Raw genomic sequence first — 21,084 nt, 5'->3', positions numbered from 1 at the left:
TAAGCTAATTAGTACATTGTTCCTTCGTATCATAAGCTAATTAGTACATTGAAAGGGGAATTCTGGGGAATTCACGTTCCACTTGTTCTGGTGCTTTGAGTTTTACTGATTAGTACAGCAATGTTAAGATTAACATCAGGTGCATTCTTTTTTTTACACATGAATAGATTAACTGTGAACCCACTTGAACACTCTTTCCAAGTTTCACATTAACTGGCATTAAACCGGCATTAATCCGGCAAATCCGCCATTAGTGCCAGCATGTGCACCGCAAGCGTCTTAAAACAGTATCCCCATACTGTTTTAAGATGCTCTCGATCTTCAGAAGCGTTTATATTGTAACCTCGACACAGCAACTTCTGAAATGACCCCAGAACATCCACGTTGTGTTTGGTCACTGCGGATGGCACCAACGTAGATTACCACAAAACAGGCTTTTAAAAACGTGCCACAAACAGGAATTGGAGTCCTTTGTTTACTTCTTCCCACTGGCTACGGCCGATCACGTGACACGCGCATCGACGCAGTGCAAAACAAACATACATACATACATACATATATATATATATATATATATATATATATATATAGATATATTATTATTATTATAAGGTAAAGAGCCTGTTTGTATCACTACATGGCCCGACGTCAAGCCTGGCCCAGCTTCCTTACCGTGGCAGCGGTACAGTTGCTCCCCATGGAAAGACATTTGCCTGAACACCACTGGCAGCCATTGGTGTTAGCCGTGCAGCTGTAGCAGTCATCATACTGGTCACACATCTTGTCTTCAGCATCTGGATGGAAAATGGAAAATTACACAACTATGAGATTTGAAAACGCCTGCTGAAATAAAACTATTTGCACAGAACAGTGATTATTCTCAGCATTTTATTCATCATGATTATGTATACCAAATGAAATGCCCAAAATGACCATAAAAAGTACTCTCATAGGTGACAATGCAACATATGCACAGTCACTCAGGAAAAATGTAATCACACCCGTATGAACCGAGTGGTGCAGCTCCGTGTGGGGGTCCCCAGGGGGTCCCCGGGGGGTCCCTAGAACTTCCAGGCCCACAGGAACGCACCCAGTGTGCCGGCCCGGTTCTGGTGAGCCGCCCAGTGTCCGAAACGGTCGAGAAATGACAGAGTTACCGTGTGGGGGGGTCTCAGGGGTGTCCCCGGAACTTCCAAACCCACAGGAACGCGCCCAGGGTGCCCACTGCCGGCCCGGTTCGGGTGAGCCACCCGTAATCGTCATATATACAGTTGTGTGTGTGTTAGGCTGCGCAACAGTGACAGTTGGTGGTGAAAACCAACCAAACGCTATTTCCGTGCTCGGACCCAGGGACCCACATAGCATCCGCATAGCACCACTCAAGAAAATCACTCAGACAGATTCTTCCAGTTTACTTTCCAAGCTAATATGCCATTAGCAAATACTACCTTGTTACGATAATGGCATAATGGCCATCGGGAATTGCAATTACCTAGGTTGAGGAATCACCAGTATTGGAATGTGGTTTTGCCAAAATTGATTGCCTGTCTAACAAATCCATTCCCCCTCTTCCCACTCAGGTGGAAGAACGCATCACTGCAGCTACCGTAACTATTTCCATAGATTACGCATTGGTAACTTTGGTTCCAACAGCCAAGAACGTTGGTGTTGTCCTTGTTCAGTCAGCTCTCATTCAAAGCACACATTACAGCGGCCACTTGATCCTGTAGGTTTACCCCTTCCTCACCCAGGAGTCATCCAGGCATCAGTCTTATCAAAACTTGAATATTGGAACTCCCTCCTTACTGGCAAACTGGCATGCGCACTAAAGCTTCTCCGATTGATCCAAAATGCTGCAGCTCGCCTGGTCTTCAACCAGCCACATTTCTCACATGTCTCTCCCCTTTCTCTGCTCCCTACAAACCCTCCCACTCGCTCAGATATATGATGATTTCGGGTGTGCCAGTACAGTACAGTGACAGTACAGTAGAGGGACCCCCACACGGTAACTGTAATTTCTCTACCGTTTCGGACGTGGGGCGGCTCGACGGAACCGGGTCCCCCCGGGGACCCCCACACAGAGTTGCACCACTCACTTCACACAGGTGTGATTTTTTTTGTTCTTGCTTACTGTAAATCGCTCTGGATTAAGAGCGTCTGCTAAATGCCTAAATTGTAAATTGTTAGAATGTGTCTTTGGCCAAATGGATTATTTAGCTGAAACTGTCAATCTGACACCACTCATCCGCACCAGTCACCTGGCTGGAGATCAGAACTCCATCTCCCGTATAACCCAAGAGATAAGACTAACCATGGAGCATGGTGCCTGCCAGACAGCAACAGAGCAGAGGCCAACACGCCACGGTATTACAATTCTGTGAGAGATATTCCAAGTCACGGTTTTCTTCCCCCGCGACCTCTGTAGGAGCTGACCTCCCGCAAAATGAGACTGGCCTCGTTGGAGGAAATTGAGGATGTTTTGGTGGCCGTGATGAAACAGCAGAACGACACAAGAGTCTCAGTGGGTAGGAGGCAGGCTATGGCCTGCTGCCCGGTATCATTATTCATACCCACCCACCCCCCCCCCCCCCCCCCCCCACACACACACACACACACACACACACACTGCAAGTCTTAGCAAACAGACCTGGCCCTTTAGCACTTACAGTACTGTAGACATGGAAACCCAGTGAAACACAGGCACACACATACGGTATAAAATACAAACAAACATGGCACATCCAGATAGATATACAGTATGCATAGACGCAACAGATCCAATCACCCATACTGTACGGAGTGTACGCACACCAACACTCACCCTAGTTAACGCGCTGCAAGTTTTACCGTTTTCAATCTGACTCACAAGGCTGCACCAGCTGTGTATCACAAACACGCCTGATCAGACCGCATGTGCGCCACACGCTAAGAGATAGGAGTCTGATTGAAAGTCACGGTACCAAATATTCCGATGAGATCTTAGGGGGAAAATAAATAATTAAATAAAATGAAATCTAGAATAATATCAAGAGAGCAGAAGCATATGTCCTCAATATGTGCAGCTGCTGAAGATCAATGTGATTGTAGGGACATGCGCCACAGGCTGTGGGATTGCAAACAGGGTGAGAAAATAACTTTCCCCATCCCGTCGGACAAACTGGCAGTTGGAATCCAAGATTTACCATTTTTTTAAATGTATGCCATGTTATATTTTAACATGGCAGTGCTAAGACGTGTTCTGTGAAGCTCTCCACTGATAAATCAAACTGACATAACAATTAGGAGTTCTTCAGTAGCAGCACTGCGTTGCCGTGCAGGGTGGTGCAGTTTAGCATTACATTATTGCCTGCTTAAGGTAACAACACACTTTCTGAACAGTGTTCAGAAAGAGTTAGTTCTTTAGATTTGTTCGGGACATTACTTAAAGACCGGTGCAATGTCATTTTTGTTTTTTTACTTTGAAGTTTCAAAACGGAGTAGCTCTGTAATTAAAATCAGGCGTGTTTGAAGGAATGCCCAGCTAAGGGAATCAAACTAAAAAAGAAATAATAATAATAATTAAAAAAAAAAATAATAATAATAATCACACCTGTGTGAAGTGAGGGGCGCTAATATATTAAAGTCTAACTCATGTTGATTAGGTGATCTAATGGTGATGTAAAACAAGCCATTAACAATAAAGAGACAATATGACGTAAAAACATGTTCCCTTCATTGTCAATGGCGTTTTTAAAACAAACTTTCCTTTTCTTCCTTTTTTTGGCATCTATTGTTGTTAGGTATGCCCATGATGACCACAGATATGCTTTAACCCATTTTGGGCGGGAACCCCTTTTGGTGTTTTAAACATTATGTTATAATTTAGCTATTGAAAAATAGCAGATCTATACGAGCTTGTAGGTCTGCTATTTTTGAAGAATCGTGAAAATATTTATTTCAGAAAACTGGAGGATTTAGAAGATTTTTTTTTAACACAATTCCTGCCACCATTAATTAATCCCTCGATTGCGTATTGCCATGGTTTAATCACGCGTGACACTTACTTTGAAGAGCCAAATATCCGTATCGCATTTTACTATGAAACCATTCCGTGTGTGTTGACGAAGCTGGTGCTCGTTCTCTCGGTCGGTGGTGGAAAAAGTGGACCGCGAGTATCACAGCGCCTGCTACAGGCCGTTGAAAACGCTTGTCTGGGACAAAGCGACCCCTGCAATGTCGCTTCTGTGAGATAAAGCCGTCTGAAAACAGAGCCGGCAATGTTAGTGGATGCGCGCGCATTTTCAAAATGGCCGCGCCCATTGGGTCAGAAGCATAACAAAGCTAACGGACGGTAGATTTCGATACGATCGTATTAAAACATGCATTAATGAATACATCGCTGTTAAAACGGCTTTTCCGTTTTATTTGTGGCAGGCCACAAGATTCTACGTGTTAAAATTCCTATGTTCCCGGCAGGCCTCGTGTTAATTTTGAGGTCAGGCCTAAATGGGTTAAAAGTGTGAAAAACATATTTTGTGTTCGCCTAAACTAATCAGTCTCAGCAGACCATCTCATCCCCTGGGCTATGGGATGGATGTGACCATCTCATCCCCTGGGATATGGGATGGATGTGATGTAACTGATTGTTTGTAGCCTGTACACTCATCAGCTAAGCTCCGCGCACCTGAGGTAAATGTGGGCCTATTGCGCTACGGGAGGGGAAAGGAAAGGGATTGGATTGGATTTTAGTTTTTGGCATTTCATTCAATAATGTGGGTCCAAAAATACGGAAATGACTCGTCGACACTCCACGTCATTGAGAGTCTGAGTCGAGTCTAGAGTCCCATTTGTGGCGACTCGAGTGCGATTTAAGTAGAAGTCTTTAACTCGAGTCGCCATCTCTGCGTTCTGGCAGAGTCAGGTTAGGTCCGCGGTCAAATACATAAAAAGTAAAAACGCTTGAGAACCACTGCTATATAACACACAAATGCATCTCAACCTACACGTGCTGGCGTTGCAGGAGACCAGGAGCTGCTGCTGGTCCGGGGCGCTGGTGCTGCTCTCCCACGGCATGCAGGCTCCCTGGGTGGAGTTCCACTGGCAGCGGACCCCCGGCCAGGCCTGGCTGCAGGATGCCAGACTGGAGAAGGCAAAGCAGCTGGGAGAGGTGTAGGCCAACACGTCGCTCAGCAACAGGCTGTTGAAGCCCCCGAAGATGTACATGACACTGAAAGGAGCAGAGAGGGCAGAGAGAGGAGGGCAAGAGAGCGTGTAAGTGTGGATGAATACAGAGCGTGCAAACGACGTGAACTGAAAACTTGTTTCTCGATTGAATGAGGGTTAACATCTGTGAGACAAAAGGCACTAGGTGAGAATGAAGAGTGAGGCTTAGAGACAAAGAAAGAGGGGGAGGTAATGAGACACACAGACAGACATTGGGAGAAGAAGAAAAGGAGAGACGGAGGCAACACAACAGAGAACGGGATAGAGAGACGAAAGAAGATGTTGAAATGAAAGCTTTCACAAATCTGATGGGACATGGCAGGTACGAGCCAGCAGGGAGGCAGGGGTGAGAGGAAGGTGAGAAACAAGCAGGGTACATGAAAGACACAGATTAAATAAATAAAAAAAGATGGGCTCAGTTCTCTCTCCCTCCAGAGACAAATCTCCACCCTTCCTTCCCCAAGGTCAACCCCAGCTCAGAGCGTGAATGGCAAACTGTGCAGGAGCGGTCCTTAGTCTGACAGTCTATTCCTCCATCCCTCCCTTCCATAGCAAGTCAGTTAATTCCACGTACAAGCACCCCTCTTCCTGTGCGAGCGGCCCTAGACAGCTCCCCCCCTGCTGGTGGGGGCCAGGGTGCCTCCCAGCGGAGCACTGCAAAAGCCACAAGGATTATGGAGAGGAAACAGCGGTAGGAGGAATAAGAAAGAGGGGGGGGGGGGGGGGGAGAGGGGTCCAGCTGGGGGAGAGGATGAGGGGAGGAAGAGGAGGCAAGAGGGGGAAAAGGAAGATGAGAGATTGAAGGAGGAGGTAGACAGGATGAAGCAGATTTTTTTTGTAGTTGACTTTGTCAACTGAAACGGTAAATAGCTGACGGTAAATAACTGACGGGTGGATGGATGGATGGACTGACAGACGGACAAATGGATGGATGAGTCAGTAATATCAGAGACAAATTCCCTTATTTTTGAGTGGTGCAACATCTCCAAGGAACAGCAATGTCCTAACCTACCTATGTGACTATGTCTTAACCTATGTCTTAACCTATGTTTAGTAAAAGTGGCGCTGTTGTGCCATAAACAGAGAGAGAGAGTGTTGCACTGTTGCCTGCTAATTACACACACACACACACACACACACACAGACACACAGAGAGAGAGAGAGAGAGAGAGAGAGAGAGAGGCAGGGGGAGAGGGGAGACGGGAGTTGCACCACTCAGTTCACACGGGTGTGATTTTTTTCATATTGGGAGCTTAAAGTGAGTGTAATGAATAAGTTAATGAATAAAATATGATTTGTGTGTGTGAGTTAATGAATGAAGCGTGAAATTAATTCATATTTCTGAATAAAACACTGAACGAATCAATGAATGAATTAATGACATCTTTACTTCCACCCCAAGGGATGATCGTTGAGTTGACCAACTCTTGCAGTGTAATATTCCTTCCTCACATTTCTCCATAACAGTATATGATATTTTAATAACAGATCGCTACCCCTTCTTCAGCGGGTGGTAAATCCGAGATAAGACTTATTGATGATGATAACTCATCTCCTCACCCAACCACCATGTCTAGCATAATAAATTCATATGAGGTTCCAATAATGCAAAAAGCTGTGCATGAATAATAGATTTCATTCATGTATAGGAATGAAAAATCATCTAATGTCATGGTGTAATTGAAACTTTTACATGCAAGTCTCATATCTGTGGCCATTTTATTCTTACATCATATGCCCCTTGAGTATGACGGAAGAGAAAAATGGTCTCCATGAATATGGTCAATTGGAAAACAGTAGAAGTAGTCCACACAGGTGAGAGACAAAAGAGAGGATTCCATTCTTAAGCCAGGTTGTGTACACTCTTCAGCCATTGATATATCAAAATGAATAAGACAGCAGGAAAGGGTCATCTCGGTTAAGAAATGTTAACATGCTATTTGTAGTAAAATTATCTTCATATGAAGATCATACATGCATTGCCATATGTTTGGCTAATAAACAAAGTTTGCACTGCATGTACATACGGTATGTATGACTTAAAAATCGCAACAAAATCCTTAAAGGGGAAAACCACCCATTTTCAACATTTTACTATGTTATTAATATACCTTAGTGTTGTGTGGAAATAATAAAAAAGTCCCCCCATTCTGTGTTTCCTAGAACTGTAATTATGGAAAAAATCATTAACATGGTGAAACACATCTTGATGACATCATCAAGATGTGATTCACCATGTTAATGATTTTTTTCAGACCTCTAGTTCTAGGAAACACAGAATGGGGGGACTTTTTTTTATTATTTCCACACAACAGCTCTAAGGTATATTAATGACATAGTAAAATGTTGAAAATGAGTGGAATGCCCCTTTAAGTGAAGTTGAACTTGAGTTTGCAGTGGAATGGGTACACACAAGTATACTAAGATGAGACACATACAGACTTGCAAAGGTCTAAAATATGAAGCCTAGTCAAATGGTTTTATTCTGATTACCCGTCATTGAAGAGCGCAGAGTGTCCAAAGCGGTTGACATCGTGGTGAAGGTCAGGTCTGGGCAGCACAGCCCATTCGTCACACGCTGTAAAACATAGACAGAGACAGAGAGGTCACGGCTTTGACCCTCTTTATATGTATGACATCATACATGTAACAGCAAATCAAATGAAACATGATTGACGTGACCTACAGGGCAGTCCGTTAGAGGGACCATCAGTTAACCCAAAGGTCACACATTTGATGCCAACATCAGGAAAACCCAGGAAGAATAAACCACCTAACTCCAAAATGTTGTTTTTTTTTTCAGGAAATGAAACAAACATGTAAAGCATGGATTAAAAAAATCAAAACCCTCAAAAATGGAGTTTCTCCCGACAGCAAAAAAAAATACTGTATATCGAGTGGCCGATCCAACCTATTCGTGTAAATATGATTTTTTTTTTTGGAAACGTACGTCTAAAACATATGGTTTTCCTTTTTTCCCTTCCTATATAGTCTACTATTCCTGCTGTATGTCATCAACAACAGTAAACCGTGCTGACAGGCGATGACAGTGGATAAGAAACATCTCATAACCAGAAGGGCGAAGGTTTAATCCTTGTGACAGCAAAACCCTTACCACATATGAAATGATACACATCCTCAGCAAGAGTCTATTGAAATGACAAGTGATTGATGTTCCTTGGGGGGATTGGGGGGTGTTTTCTTTTAACCTGAAGGTCACATGTTTGAGCCCTGCAATAACCTTTTTTAAGAACACCAAATATATTAGAATATCCTCTCATATATCAAAATTATATGAAATCTGCCAATATGTTAACCACTTTATCCCTGGCCGGCATCCCTGGGTGTGTTCTCCGGACAGAAATCTAAACCCCCCCCAAAAAAGATCACACCTGTGTGAAGTGAGGGGCGCTAATATATTAAAGTCTAAATCATGTTGATTAGGTGATGTAATGGCGATGTAAAACAAACGGTGCCAACACAAACATTAAACGCCATTAACAATAAAGAGACAATATGACGTAATGAGGCACATTATTATGTACATTTTCCCTTCATTGTCAATGGCGTTTATAAAACAAACATTGAACTAAAGACAAACATTAAACCTGTATATAGGAGGGGCTAGCACCCCTCAAAAAAGTATTTCCAAAATAGCCGATCTACAAGCCCATTGTGATGTTTTGTGAGTTTGCAGATCGGCTATTTTATTTCAAAATAGGGCTTAAGTTAAGTTAAGGAACAAGGTCTTTATAAATAAAATATGATATGAATTCAACACAAGTGATGTGAAATCCGTTATAATTCAAATTCATATGAAATCAAATGTCTCTATAGATGACAAGGTGGCCTCGGCAGTGGCACAAGAGAGTCCTGTGACAGTCAAGCTCGCGCCAAACATGGCACATTTACACAAACATGTCCTCAATGACATTATAATCACATCGCATGTGACTGATGTGTCCTAGAGGGGCCGGGTGTCACAGCCAGAAGCGGACACATTTGACCCCTGAAACAGCTAAACTATCTACACATATTAAATACAGCAGCACATTAGGTTGACATGCAATATAATTATGGTGAGACGGAATAGCATCCCATAGCCAGAAGGTCATGCATGGGCTTAGATGCTTGTGGGAGCAAACCCTTTTCTCATACCAAATGATCATTCTAGTGTATTCAATGAATTACTTAAGTGTGAATGAAGTGACCTGGGGGTCACGTTTGGACCTTACTACAGCTAAACTCTTTCCACACATGTAGTCATAAAATCATCAGCAACAGCAAGTAAAGGTGACATAATGGTGATGGTGGTGACCATTAGACATAGTCACATCATGTAACCAGAAGGTCAGGGATCTTTTTTTGAAAGTGAAATGATATACCTCTTCATCAACACTCCATTTAAATGTCATGTGATTGATGTGCCCCGGGGGTAGGTGGCGGGAAAAGAATCGGACGTGTTAACTAGAAGGTCACAAGACTGATCCCACATCCACAAACGTTTAATTTATCAGGTCAAACATGGCTTCAGCGAATTCTAATGACACATGATTGATGTGTTCTGAGGCAGCTGGACATAGAATTGGCACCAAAAGCAGATAATCAGACAGCTCCAGCTCCAATCTCTGTGGACAGCCGCTTGACAATTCCTGTCAAAATGCCCTTGAGCAAAACACTGAAACCTCAGCTGCCGTCGAGGCAATTAACCCTAAATACTTTGTGGACCGGGGTCCCCCAGGGCTCTATACTAGGTCTGCTCCTTTGGTTCCTCTAGATATGCTATTTTCAGGTTCATATAGTTAAAGTTCTCCTTCATCTAAAATGATTGAGTGATAGCAGGCAGCTGAGCTATCATGACTCCTCATGAAGGCAAAGAGACCACAGTTCTGACAATCCTGTGGTCGTAAAAAAGAAAAATCATACCAATTTTCAGCAAAAGAAAGTTAAACTGATAATGGTTTATAATTAGATTATATTGTTTATGGCCACATGATTTGGACCTAATACAGCTTGTGGTACGGTAGTACTGTGGAATTTAAAAGCTCTGCACAGATATGGACAAATAACTAGAAAACTAAATGTATACTATAAAGGATATATACAAACTTAACTGAGGTGGAAAAGAAACGACCCAAGGGGAGCAAGTGTGTAGATTAAGTATTAATTACAATGGTGATCCACATCAGATGTGATCGTATAAATCAGGAATACACTGCACACAAAAGAGTAAATGCAGTACTGTAAGTCCTTTTGAGCCCATGCACTGCAGTACAACTACAAGTCATCATAGCTTTCCCTGAGGGGGGAAAAAGGAATTGCAATGCATTTGCTGGCTGACAGTACCCTCTAGTGTCCATGAGTGGTATCACACATGGTACAGCATGTCACTGTACTGTGTCAGAGTGTGGAATTCATTCATCTACTAGTATCAAGGGGGTAACAGACCCCATAAATGCTATGCTAATTGAGTTCAGCATATTACATTGGGGGGCAATTAGTCCCCAGAGTATCAACCCCCCCCCCCCCCCCCCCCCCCAATGTCAAGTCTCAACCATAATTACAAGACAATTACAGACCAGCACCAGTGACCTCTGTCCCCACATCTGTTTGGTGACAGAGGAAGAGGAGGAGAAAGAGGCAGAAACTGTGCAACTTTTCTGTCCAATTATGGATTCATGACAGCTAGCAGAGCAGGGAAGTTAATTAATAGCTGACAGGGGAAAAAAAGGGGGACAAAAAGTTGTGATTCAAGGAGTTTGAGTAGAGAATACAAAACTGAAATAAAAATGTAAAAGAAAACAATTAATTGGCGATAGCATCTGATTTGTGGACAATTCCTCTGACTGCAGTTCAGTAAGAGGGTGTGCAGCATGCAGAGTGGATAATCGGTGATGAAGAATGTAATTAATGTGGTGAATCGGCACAATCCATCATCCTCTTCCTCTCAACACTTCTGCAGATGAGACAGATTTTAATCATGCGGGAGGAAAAAACAGGTGGGAGAGCTGTTTGTTGGAAGGCTTCTTTTGTAGAGCCGTTATACATTTGTCCTCGTGAATAGAAAGCAAGTCGCACAGGGAGGGGTGTAGGAAGGGAGGGATTGGGTGCCCGTGCCCCACCTATAGCCCAGAGGAGATTGACATTTCAATAATATCTCATAAATGACGCAGAGAAACGAAAAGATCCTGAGGCCGTCCTGCAGCCTGCAGGGAATACTCAGGACAGCGTTCAGACTGAAAAGTCACGTCCACTAATGAGCAGCTTCATGAGGAAAAAAAAGCAAATCTCAACGTTGGAACAGTGTTTACAGCGAGCGTGGTGGCATGGGCATCTCATATGGATTCTGACCAAGCTATTCTGGCTCCTAGTTAGCACCTCCAATGATTAGTAGGGCAACCCGAGAGTGGTGTAATTACAAACTATCAATTTCTGGATGTTTTTACCTCATTGGGCAGAAATGTGATTTCCTCAGGGTGATGCAGTTTGGGGATGAGAGTCAAGGCTAGACAAATGAGCTTGAGGCCTAAAAGTAATCTGTTTAAATCCCCAGACCGGATTACTTAGTTGGGGAAATTGCTGCAAGCATACATATCCCCTTCCTCTACCCTAATATCACCCCTTTCACAAGGCATTATCTTGACAAAATCTTCAAGGTCACAGGCTTTACAAAATAAACAAGACATTGTCTAATTGCTACATGGCTTCTGTCTGATGTCATAATTGATGTCATATTGATGTGTGTAACATATTTGGGCAAGAGCAATCTGGGAACCCATTGGGCAAGAAAAGATTTAATAACTCCCTGGAACAAAATATTTTGAGATGGGGGTCCGCGGTCAAATGCATATGATTTTGACATAGAAACACGTTTTTCAGGAATCTGTTCTGATTTGTAGAATCAGTCTCAGGTCTTAATGTTTTTTTTTTTTTTTTTTAAGTAAAATAAAATAAAAACTAAACCTACCCATGTCATAGGCCATGAAGTCTGAGGAGAAGCACTTGGCTCCGAGGCTGACAGATGTGTCGTTGTGTGTGTTGCCTCCAAACACCAACATGGTCCCACTCACAATCACTGCTGTGTGGAGGTAACGGAAATACCCACTGTCCTTCAGAATGGTCCTGCACAAAGAAACACACAGAGCAATGGTTGTTAGATTACCAACCAAAGAGTACAGAACTGGTTAACATATAGTAGCATAGCATTGAGGTTTGTATAGTTGAGCCATGGGAGCACTGTAGCACGCTTTCGAGCATGGTTTGCAGACATGTAAATAGAACATATACCCGAACGGCACAATGCCCTTATCAGTAGGTCCCCCAGTTCGACTCCCGGCCGGCAAGACCTTTGGCTGAATGTCATTCCCCTACTCTCTCTCTCTACGTTTTCTGTCTTTCTCTCTGCACAGTCGCTGTCAATAAACGCTTCCAATCCAATCCACTTTATTTATAAAGCACATTTAACACAACAGAGTTGAAACAAAGTGCTGTACACAAAAAAATACTAAAATACCAAGGGCGAAAACGACAATACAAAAACAGAGCAACAAATGGAAAGTGGAAACGGCAACTCTTAATCAGCATGTTCGAATGCCAGGGAGTACAAGTGAGTTTTCAGACGTGATTTAAACACAGGCAAGGTTTGAGAAGCTCTAACATGAGGTGGAAGTTCATTCCACAGTGTGGGCACTGGGCACTACAACGGAAAATGACCTATCCCCCCGGGATTTCAGCTTTGAGTTAGGTATCTTAAGATGTGACTGGTCAGTCGACCTCAGGACCCTTGTCGATTCTTTGGGAGCTACAAGTTCCGATATGTAGACTGGTGCCAACCCATTTACAGACTTAACCCATTCTGGGCGGGAACCACTTTTGGTGTTTTACCCCCTCAGGCCGGGAACCCATTTTGGGGTTCTGTACAGTATGTACAGTAATGTAAAAACATTTGATGCTGCTATATAAATATTTGAAGTTTTTCAGAAAACTTAGGTCAGGATTTAGAGGCGTTTTTCGAATCGGCCTCCAGCCTAAATGGGTTTAAAATCTTTAGCTGGATCCTGTAGTGCAGGGGTTCTCAACCCGTGGGTCGCGACCCCTCGGGGGGTCGCCAAATTATTTTAGGGGGTCCCCAAATTATTTAAAAAAATAAAAAAAAAAAAAAAAAAAATAGCAGACCTACAAGCTCGTAGCGCGCCACTCGGTGGCGCGCTATGAGCTTGTAGATCTGCTATTTTTCAATAGCTAAATTATAACAATGCTTAAAACACCAAAAGGGGTTCCCGCCCAAAATGGTTTAAGGTTATTGTAGCAGTCAATTTATATTGGGGGTCGGGAGGGGGCGGGGTGTGGGTCCCGAGACATTGCCAAAGCATTTCCGGGGGTCCCCAGCCAAAAACGTTGAGAACCCCTGCTGTAGTGCACAGGGAGGCAGTGAAGCTTCATCGGTCGATTCCGCTGTTAATTTCATCGTTTTCTTTTCAGTTTCCTCTGTGTCTGGTTCTGTGTCGTGTTAAAAAAAGAATCACACTGGTGTGAAGTGAGGGGCGCCCACTGTGGCTGCCACATAACATCACAAGAGGGTCCCGTTTAAAGACAAACATTAAAAGTCCATAGACTTGGCTTGGAGCCCTCTTCTTTGGGGCGGGGGGGGGGTCCTGTTTTTGAGGGGCGTTAGCCCCTCCTATATACAGCTTTTGTCCCCACACGTCTCAAGATTTGCCATTGACAATGAAAGGGGAATTCAGTACAAATGTCCACTAAATCTTGCCCCCACACGTCTCAAGATTTGCCATTGACAATGAACGGAGAATTAGGTCAAACTTCCATAAATTAAACATCAAACGCCATTGACATTGAATGGAAAATGTACGTCATATGTAAACGAGCAAATCAGCTAACCAATCACAGGCAACAGGCATTCTGATTGGCCAGTATGAGATGATTCATGATGATGTATGATGATAAGAGCGCCCCTCACTTCACACGAGTGTGATTTTTTTCATTAAAAGTCCATGGACTGCCCTGCCACATGACGTCATGGGGGAACACACAAAGCCAGGCATTGGAGGGGCTACCCCTAAACAATACATCTAATCAATCAATCCACACTAAACGAGCAATTATCCCGATCTCAGCCACATTGACTTCCAAATTACATTTGAATATTTCGAAAAGTAAAGGAAATATGTGGTGGGAAAAAAACACAAACACACAAACACAAACAGACCCTCCTCCTTCTAGACGTCTAGACTCCTGAACAACCACGGCTAAAAGTTCTTAGAATGGAAGTCCCAACATTTTAAATCAGACAGTACTCTGAAAGAGGTTATTGTCCTCGAGTGCGACTTTATGTCTTCAAAAGTAACTTAATTTAATAGTGGAAGCACAGTGACAAGCATATAGAATGCTTTCTTCAGAACAACTCTTAATCCAACATCACAGAGTTAACTTAGCATAGTTAAAAATGTCAGGCCGAGCCACTATGAGAAACAGCACTTCAAATTGCAAGTTTCCATTTCAACTGGAATGAATTCACAAGACTATAATAGCAACAGTGTTATGGAGATGAACAACATGAAGACAACTTTATCATGTGGCTCTAATTAAGTGCCAACCAATTATGCCACAGGAAGTAATGACTAGTAGTCATCCAAAGGCAGGATGATAAGAATCTAAGCCCAGAATCTGGTTCCATCTATTTTGAGTTGCACCACATATTTTAAGCATTTTGAAAACATTTACAGCAACGACACAAGGGAGTTTTAGAGGAAGGAAGATCTATAGATGTACAGTAGGCATAAGGATTCATGTATTTCCCATTTACATTTTTACAATATGGCTCTGAAGGAGGTTAGCCGTCTGAAAGACCTTACTCTGAAAGAGGTTATTGTAATCGAGTGTGACTTTGTGTGTGTGTGTGTGTGTGTGTGTGTGTGTGTGTGTGTGTGTGTGTGTGTGTGTGTGTGTGTGTGTGTGTGCGCAACAGAGCTAATCTCACAAACCGCTGGACCAATCAGCACTGCTATGCGAGCTTGTGGATATGCCTATTTTCACTGCTTTATTTACCCTATGGATTTTATTTTCATGAAATACTTTTGAAAATGTTGGAATTGTTTTAAATTTATGAAAAGTTGTGAAATTGTGTGTCTGCAACCCAAACATAGGCAGTACAATTCAAACACAAAAGACAACAGTCACTCACCATCTGCTCTTGTCCACCTCATACTTGTACAGGTCTCCGGTTAGTCCGTACTTGTTGACATTGTAGGCGCGGTACCCACCGTGGGTGTAAATGGCTCTGGAGCCAGGGTCAAACACGCTGCTGTGTCCGTAGCCTCCCTGCACCAGGGCCCCGTCTGTGTTCACAAACCTCCACGTGTTCTTGGCTGCCAACAACAGAGGATCCTGTTAAGTTTGGGCCAAAAGCTTTGGCGGGCCATTAGATCCAGTAGCTGCTAAAGCTAGGCCATTTACACACCTAATTACTTGGTAAAAAGGGAACTACTGAATACCGAGGTAAAGGAATGTGGTTATTTTTAATAATGGGAGCTAACAGCAAAAGCAAGTGGGTCAAATAGCATTAAGAAATACTTTCTATGGTTACATTTTGCTTATAGGAGCCAGGCTTGTGGGACTCTAGTACCAAACGGGTTGATGCACCATCTATATGAGACACACCAACATGTTCCTGCAAATACTATTTGTCCCAGGAACAGTGGAAAGCACTTTGTATTTTAAATATACTAATGATGGTACTCATGGAACAATTACTAAAGAATATATTGAAAACAATATTTAGAACCAATAGCCGACAATTAATTGAGAAGCAGGTCCCCCCCCCCCCCCCCCCCCATCAATGTGTTGTGATCTTGTAGATCTGCTTTTTTCCCACAATTAAAACATTTATAATTGTTCATTAACTCGAAACATAGCCAAAAATGTGAAAGAATTGTGATATTGATTTGAAGTCATACCGTCCACGCCCACTAACGGCACCCCAAAACTCACCTATGTTGTACTCCTGCACCTGGCTGATGTAGCCGTACAGAGGACAGTGTCCAAACAGCACCAGCATGACCGGGCTCGCTCCGTCCTGGCCAGGGGGGACGATGTGGGCCGAGTGGCCCACCACGGCATACTGCTCCTTGGCCCGTGGGCTTAGCAGGATCCAGGTCTGGTTATGGATGTGGAAGACCCACAGCTGACTGGACACATTGCCCGTGGCATCAACCTTCCCTCCGTACATGTAGATCTTCCCCTGTGAGGACAGGAGATGTGATGGAATAACATCAGGTCTGAACAATAGTTGTGGTAATGGTAAATGGTGCATTAATATAGCGCCTTTATCCAAGGCGCTTTACATAGATTGTGCATTACATGCATTACATTCACCCATTCACACACACATTCATACACCGATTGCGGCGGAAGCCATGCAAGGTACCAACCAACACATCGGGAGCAATTTGGGGTGCAGTGTCTTGCCCAAGGACACTTCGACATGTAGCCAGGAGGAGCTGGGATTCGAACCGCTGACCCATGGATCATTGGACGACGTTCTCTACCTGCTCTACCTCTTGAGCCACAGTCGCCCCTATGCTACCACCACCACTTGCATAGTGCATTTCATGCAAAAATACTGATGTTTCTTCAAAAATGGGTGTAACCTAGACATCAATACTTTCGGGTGGAAACCTTGTATGTCCAAAACCATTCCTTTTTTGAGTGGTGCACACCGCTCAATGACTGTCCGTGTGTGTCCCTATGTGTCTCTGTCTATATATGTCGTCTGGGGTATGAACAGCTGCATCATTTCAGAGATCTTGCGACGATAGTTGAGTCTTCTATCACGTTCTCCCTGTCGTTTGGTGGTGTGCCCCCCCCCCCGCCCTATGCTGCAGCACCTACAGCCCTTCCATTAAGCCGGCACTGGCCACTGGCTATTATCTAATTTTAATATATAAGATTGGATAGGATGTCAAATAATGCATCCACTGTCTCATTATGGCTGGCCTAATAAAACATTTGTCAGGAGTTGACGGGACATTCCACCAAATCATCAAAGCTCCAATGACAATATGAACCCCCCAGGGTGTCACTTTGCAGTTGTCCTTGAATGTCCTTTGAACAATGCCACGCTGCACACCACCAAATCTTCTATTCCCTGAACTCCAAATCAGTGCTTTACATTCACATCAAGAGACACAAGCAGGATTCTGTCAATCAGAGACTTTTTGGTAGGAGCATGTTTGCCGCTTCTATTTTGATCACCTGTGTTCTATTTTTTTGTATACCTTGCTGTGATTACCTGCTCCCCCCAGCTGTCACGTTTTTCCTCTTTTTATAATCATTAGAGCAGTGTGGATAGATGTATGTGACCACTGTTAGGTTCTTAGCTTACGTATATACAGTTTTTCTGCATATGATGTATTACCATGCTTTTTGTTCTTGCTTACTGTAAATCGCTCTGGATTAAGAGCGTCTGCTAAATGCCTAAATTGTACTGTCAATGTACTTAGTGAGTAAAGTTATTCACAGAAATGAGAACGGCTCATGACAAAATTCCACAGAGGCTACTGCAGAACCTTTGATAGCCCCCGTCAGCGTAGCGTTTCTGAAATCTACATGTCTTTTTTATTCGGCGTCAGTGGTGTGGTGTGCACAAACCTCATGCAAGGCCAGTGAGTGTCCATATCGCGGTGTGACAGAGTTGACTGTGGGATCGAGAGGCAGCCAGCTCTTTGAACTGAGGTTATACCTGGAGAAAGAAAAGACAGGGAGAGAAGGTTATGGCATGGTGACAAAATCGGTGTGGAATTTTTAGCACTCTTGAAGCATCTGTGTCCATATCATTCTCATCGCATAAACTGCAAGAGTAGAACCATCTGTCCAAAACACACACATTCTTATCCAATAACGGGATTATTTTGGTCTGTTCTGTGTCCTCCTCTGTTCTTTTGTGATCTTTATGCCTTGTCTGCCACACAAGGAATAATCCACATTGTCTAAATAATTAATCAATTCACTAAACCAAAAAAGGAGTCGTGACTGCATCACAACAGCAAAGGAGACCGGAGAGAAGTACTTTGGTGAGAATACAAGTGGGGGGTGACAAAGTCAAATCCAAGATCTTTAAGGAACTTTTGTTGGATGTGTCCACAGAAATAGAGCTTTTTAAATGTACCATTTTTTGAAAGAAAAACAAAACCCAATGATAGTTTTCTGGGAGGTAATAGGCCTATGATATTCCAACTTTAAGATAAATATTCATTGCCGTTTGTCTGCCAATAATGAAGAGACAGAAAGATGGGAGAGACATGAAGAAAGATCATAACATGCATCGTTAACTATACTGTATGTGTGACACTATGACCTTTGAACCTCACAAAATGTAGTTACTGGAGTCAGTCAAACTGAAAATGTACCGTTTTTCTAGGTGGTATTTTACACTATTCATTAACAGACTTCGCCAGACAGACTTTGGCCAATACAGAACCTTATAAACACCAAGCGTCGTGCCCTTGAATCAGTGCTATGTCTGGGTGGAGTTCAGCATGAGCCGTACCACTAATTTTACAGCTATAATGATATCCTATGATGTTTATCCAGCACAGCCCTATCTTTAAATCGGTTTTCTATTGCCGTTTACAAAAGTAGAGAAAGTGTGCAGTGTTTACAGCACACTTGCTCTTTTGACAGTTTTCTTTTTCTCGTCTACAATGGAGAAAATGTGCAATTGCTTGTTGCAGACTTGCAGTTGCTTGTTCCCACACCCAGCAATATTAACAGTTGGATGTCACTTTTCTGCTTTGTGTGCCAGGCGCTGGGAGTTAAAAATGCTTAATTGTTTTGCAAAACTGGAGAGCCTGTTGAAAATAAATCTAAATCAACAAGACCACATTTCTACTAGTTGCGTAGCAACGCCAGAGTTCTTTCTACAACTTCTACATGGCATGCTTAAACACATATGCTCTAAATACTTTAAATAGCTGATCTACAAGCTTCTTGTATCTGAATGTTTCACTATTTTTGCATTTTATTAATAGAAGGTTAATTTCTTAACTTGCAATACCACATAACCGAAATATTACAAATCTGTGTTAATTAAGCACCAACATGCTATGACAATACATTGAAAGAAAAACAACACAGTATATCAGTCACAAGGTGTGGGGAAAAATAAAAATACATATATAACATAATACTAATTATCAGTGTAACTAATTACTTGAATCAATTAAATAATAAATTTGCATGGCAAAATAGTTTCAAATGTAAGGTTAAAGTAAGTAAATTAAGGTTAGAGTTTTGCATAAGTTAGAGCAGTGTTTTTCAACCTTTTTATATCCAATATCCAGGTCCCTTACCGCCTCCAGTCCACACCCTTTTAAAATGTAGGTGTGGTTTGTGTGACAACACAAAGCTGTCACACAAACCACACCTAAGAAGTAATCAAATGTACACCTTTCACCATAGTGACTCCAGTGTTGGAGCCAAATCCAACACTGCCAACACCATCTAATGTCTTGACAAAGTAGACACAGACACCCCATAAGTGGAAATCAGACTTACCCTTTGACCATGTGATAATCGGAGGCATTGAAGACGTAGCCACCGACCACCCACATGATGTCCTGGTCGACCACAGCCTTGTGGGAGGCCCTGGCCAGCCCTGCCTCCGTGTATTCCTCCCGGGTCCAGAAGGACGAGTTGGCGGGAACAGAGACCGAGCAGTCAGGCCCTGAAGGACAGAGAGCATTGTGTTAAACAGAACAGAAAAATGACTTCTAAGCTTCATTGATTCTGAAACATTTTAGTTTCAAGCCACGCATCCGCATTTCATAATGATTTTCATCTCTGGAGCCCCAATCTGCACTGTAAAATCCTCAGTGTTAATTTAAATCTTAAAGTGTCAAAATTGTACACGCCAAGTTACAGACCCGCAAGGATCTATTTGGTTCAAAAATGAATTATATTAATTTAGCTGGGGAACCCCGGGAACCCTGGGGGGTGAAGTCCCACGTTTTGGTAGCCAGTCAATAATTAGCACACTGGAATGAGACGTAAACAAAGCAAATGGTGAACAACAAATCATGCCCATTCAGGCACTCACTACCTGGCACTGTATGAATTATCTGGAACATTTGGATAAGAACAAATTCCACATAAACTGGCATTTCTTCGGAATAAAAAGGGCAAGTTTCTGCGAAGCCTCTGACTCCAACAACCTGGGAGACAGAAATAGAGAGGCTGACTGGAGCTGAAACAAGCTGATGACATTGTTTCTGATGAGTACAGGGCAGTGCAGGGTATTTCATCGACTAATACTATGACACAAAAATGTTTGTCGACTACCTTTTTTCACTGACGAAAACAAAAAGGAAGTTATGACTAAAAGTAAGTATAAATATATTGAGAATTGTGTCAACAAATAAAAACTATACTAAAATGTTAGGAAGGGACTAGTGGACAAGAGATCCAGCATAAGTCATTTGTTCCATGCTGAAAATAGATAGAAGATAGAATCTATTTTCAGCGAGTGTAAAATCAGTCATTATCAAGGCCCACCAAAATACATTTCAGTCGACTAAATCAACTGTAGATTTAGTCGACTAAAACTAGACTAACACTAAAGCATTCCAGGTGAATAAAATGTGACTAAAACTAAATTAAAACTATTCAAGAGACTATGACTAAAACTACTGTAAAATCAAAATTTGCTGTCAAAATCAACACCGGTACAAGGGATGCAAACAGTCACAAGGAAGTCAGGAGCACAGCTGCGTGGATCTAAACATCTACTAAACAATCAGTCTCAACAGTCTCTGTGCAGAATATGACGGGGGCATCAGAAGGGCACGGGATGTTTACGTGCCAGGAGAG

The 21,084-nt window shown here is 42.8% G+C and overlaps 1 protein-coding gene across 2 annotated transcripts in view; it reads right to left on the bottom strand.

Annotated features, from left to right (window-relative positions):
- atrn (attractin) overlaps positions 1-21,084 on the bottom strand; it is a 147,066-nt gene that overhangs the window by 97,545 nt on the left and 28,437 nt on the right. For both annotated transcript variants that reach the window (XM_079528363.1, XM_079528364.1), the window contains exons 6-13: positions 19,774-19,942; positions 17,869-17,959; positions 16,210-16,459; positions 15,404-15,587; positions 12,170-12,324; positions 7,696-7,780; positions 4,983-5,206; positions 673-794 (exon numbers count right to left, since the gene is read on the bottom strand). In XM_079528363.1, the coding sequence (XP_079384489.1) occupies positions 673-794; positions 4,983-5,206; positions 7,696-7,780; positions 12,170-12,324; positions 15,404-15,587; positions 16,210-16,459; positions 17,869-17,959; positions 19,774-19,942 (1,280 nt within the window). The remainder of the gene's footprint in view (positions 1-672; positions 795-4,982; positions 5,207-7,695; positions 7,781-12,169; positions 12,325-15,403; positions 15,588-16,209; positions 16,460-17,868; positions 17,960-19,773; positions 19,943-21,084) is intronic.

This window comes from Electrona antarctica (assembly GCF_951216825.1).
Source record: "Electrona antarctica genome assembly, chromosome: 18".
NCBI lineage: Eukaryota > Metazoa > Chordata > Actinopteri > Myctophiformes > Myctophidae > Electrona > Electrona antarctica.
Note: the sequence above shows the minus strand (reverse complement) of the source record. Positions and strands in the feature narration are given on the sequence as shown.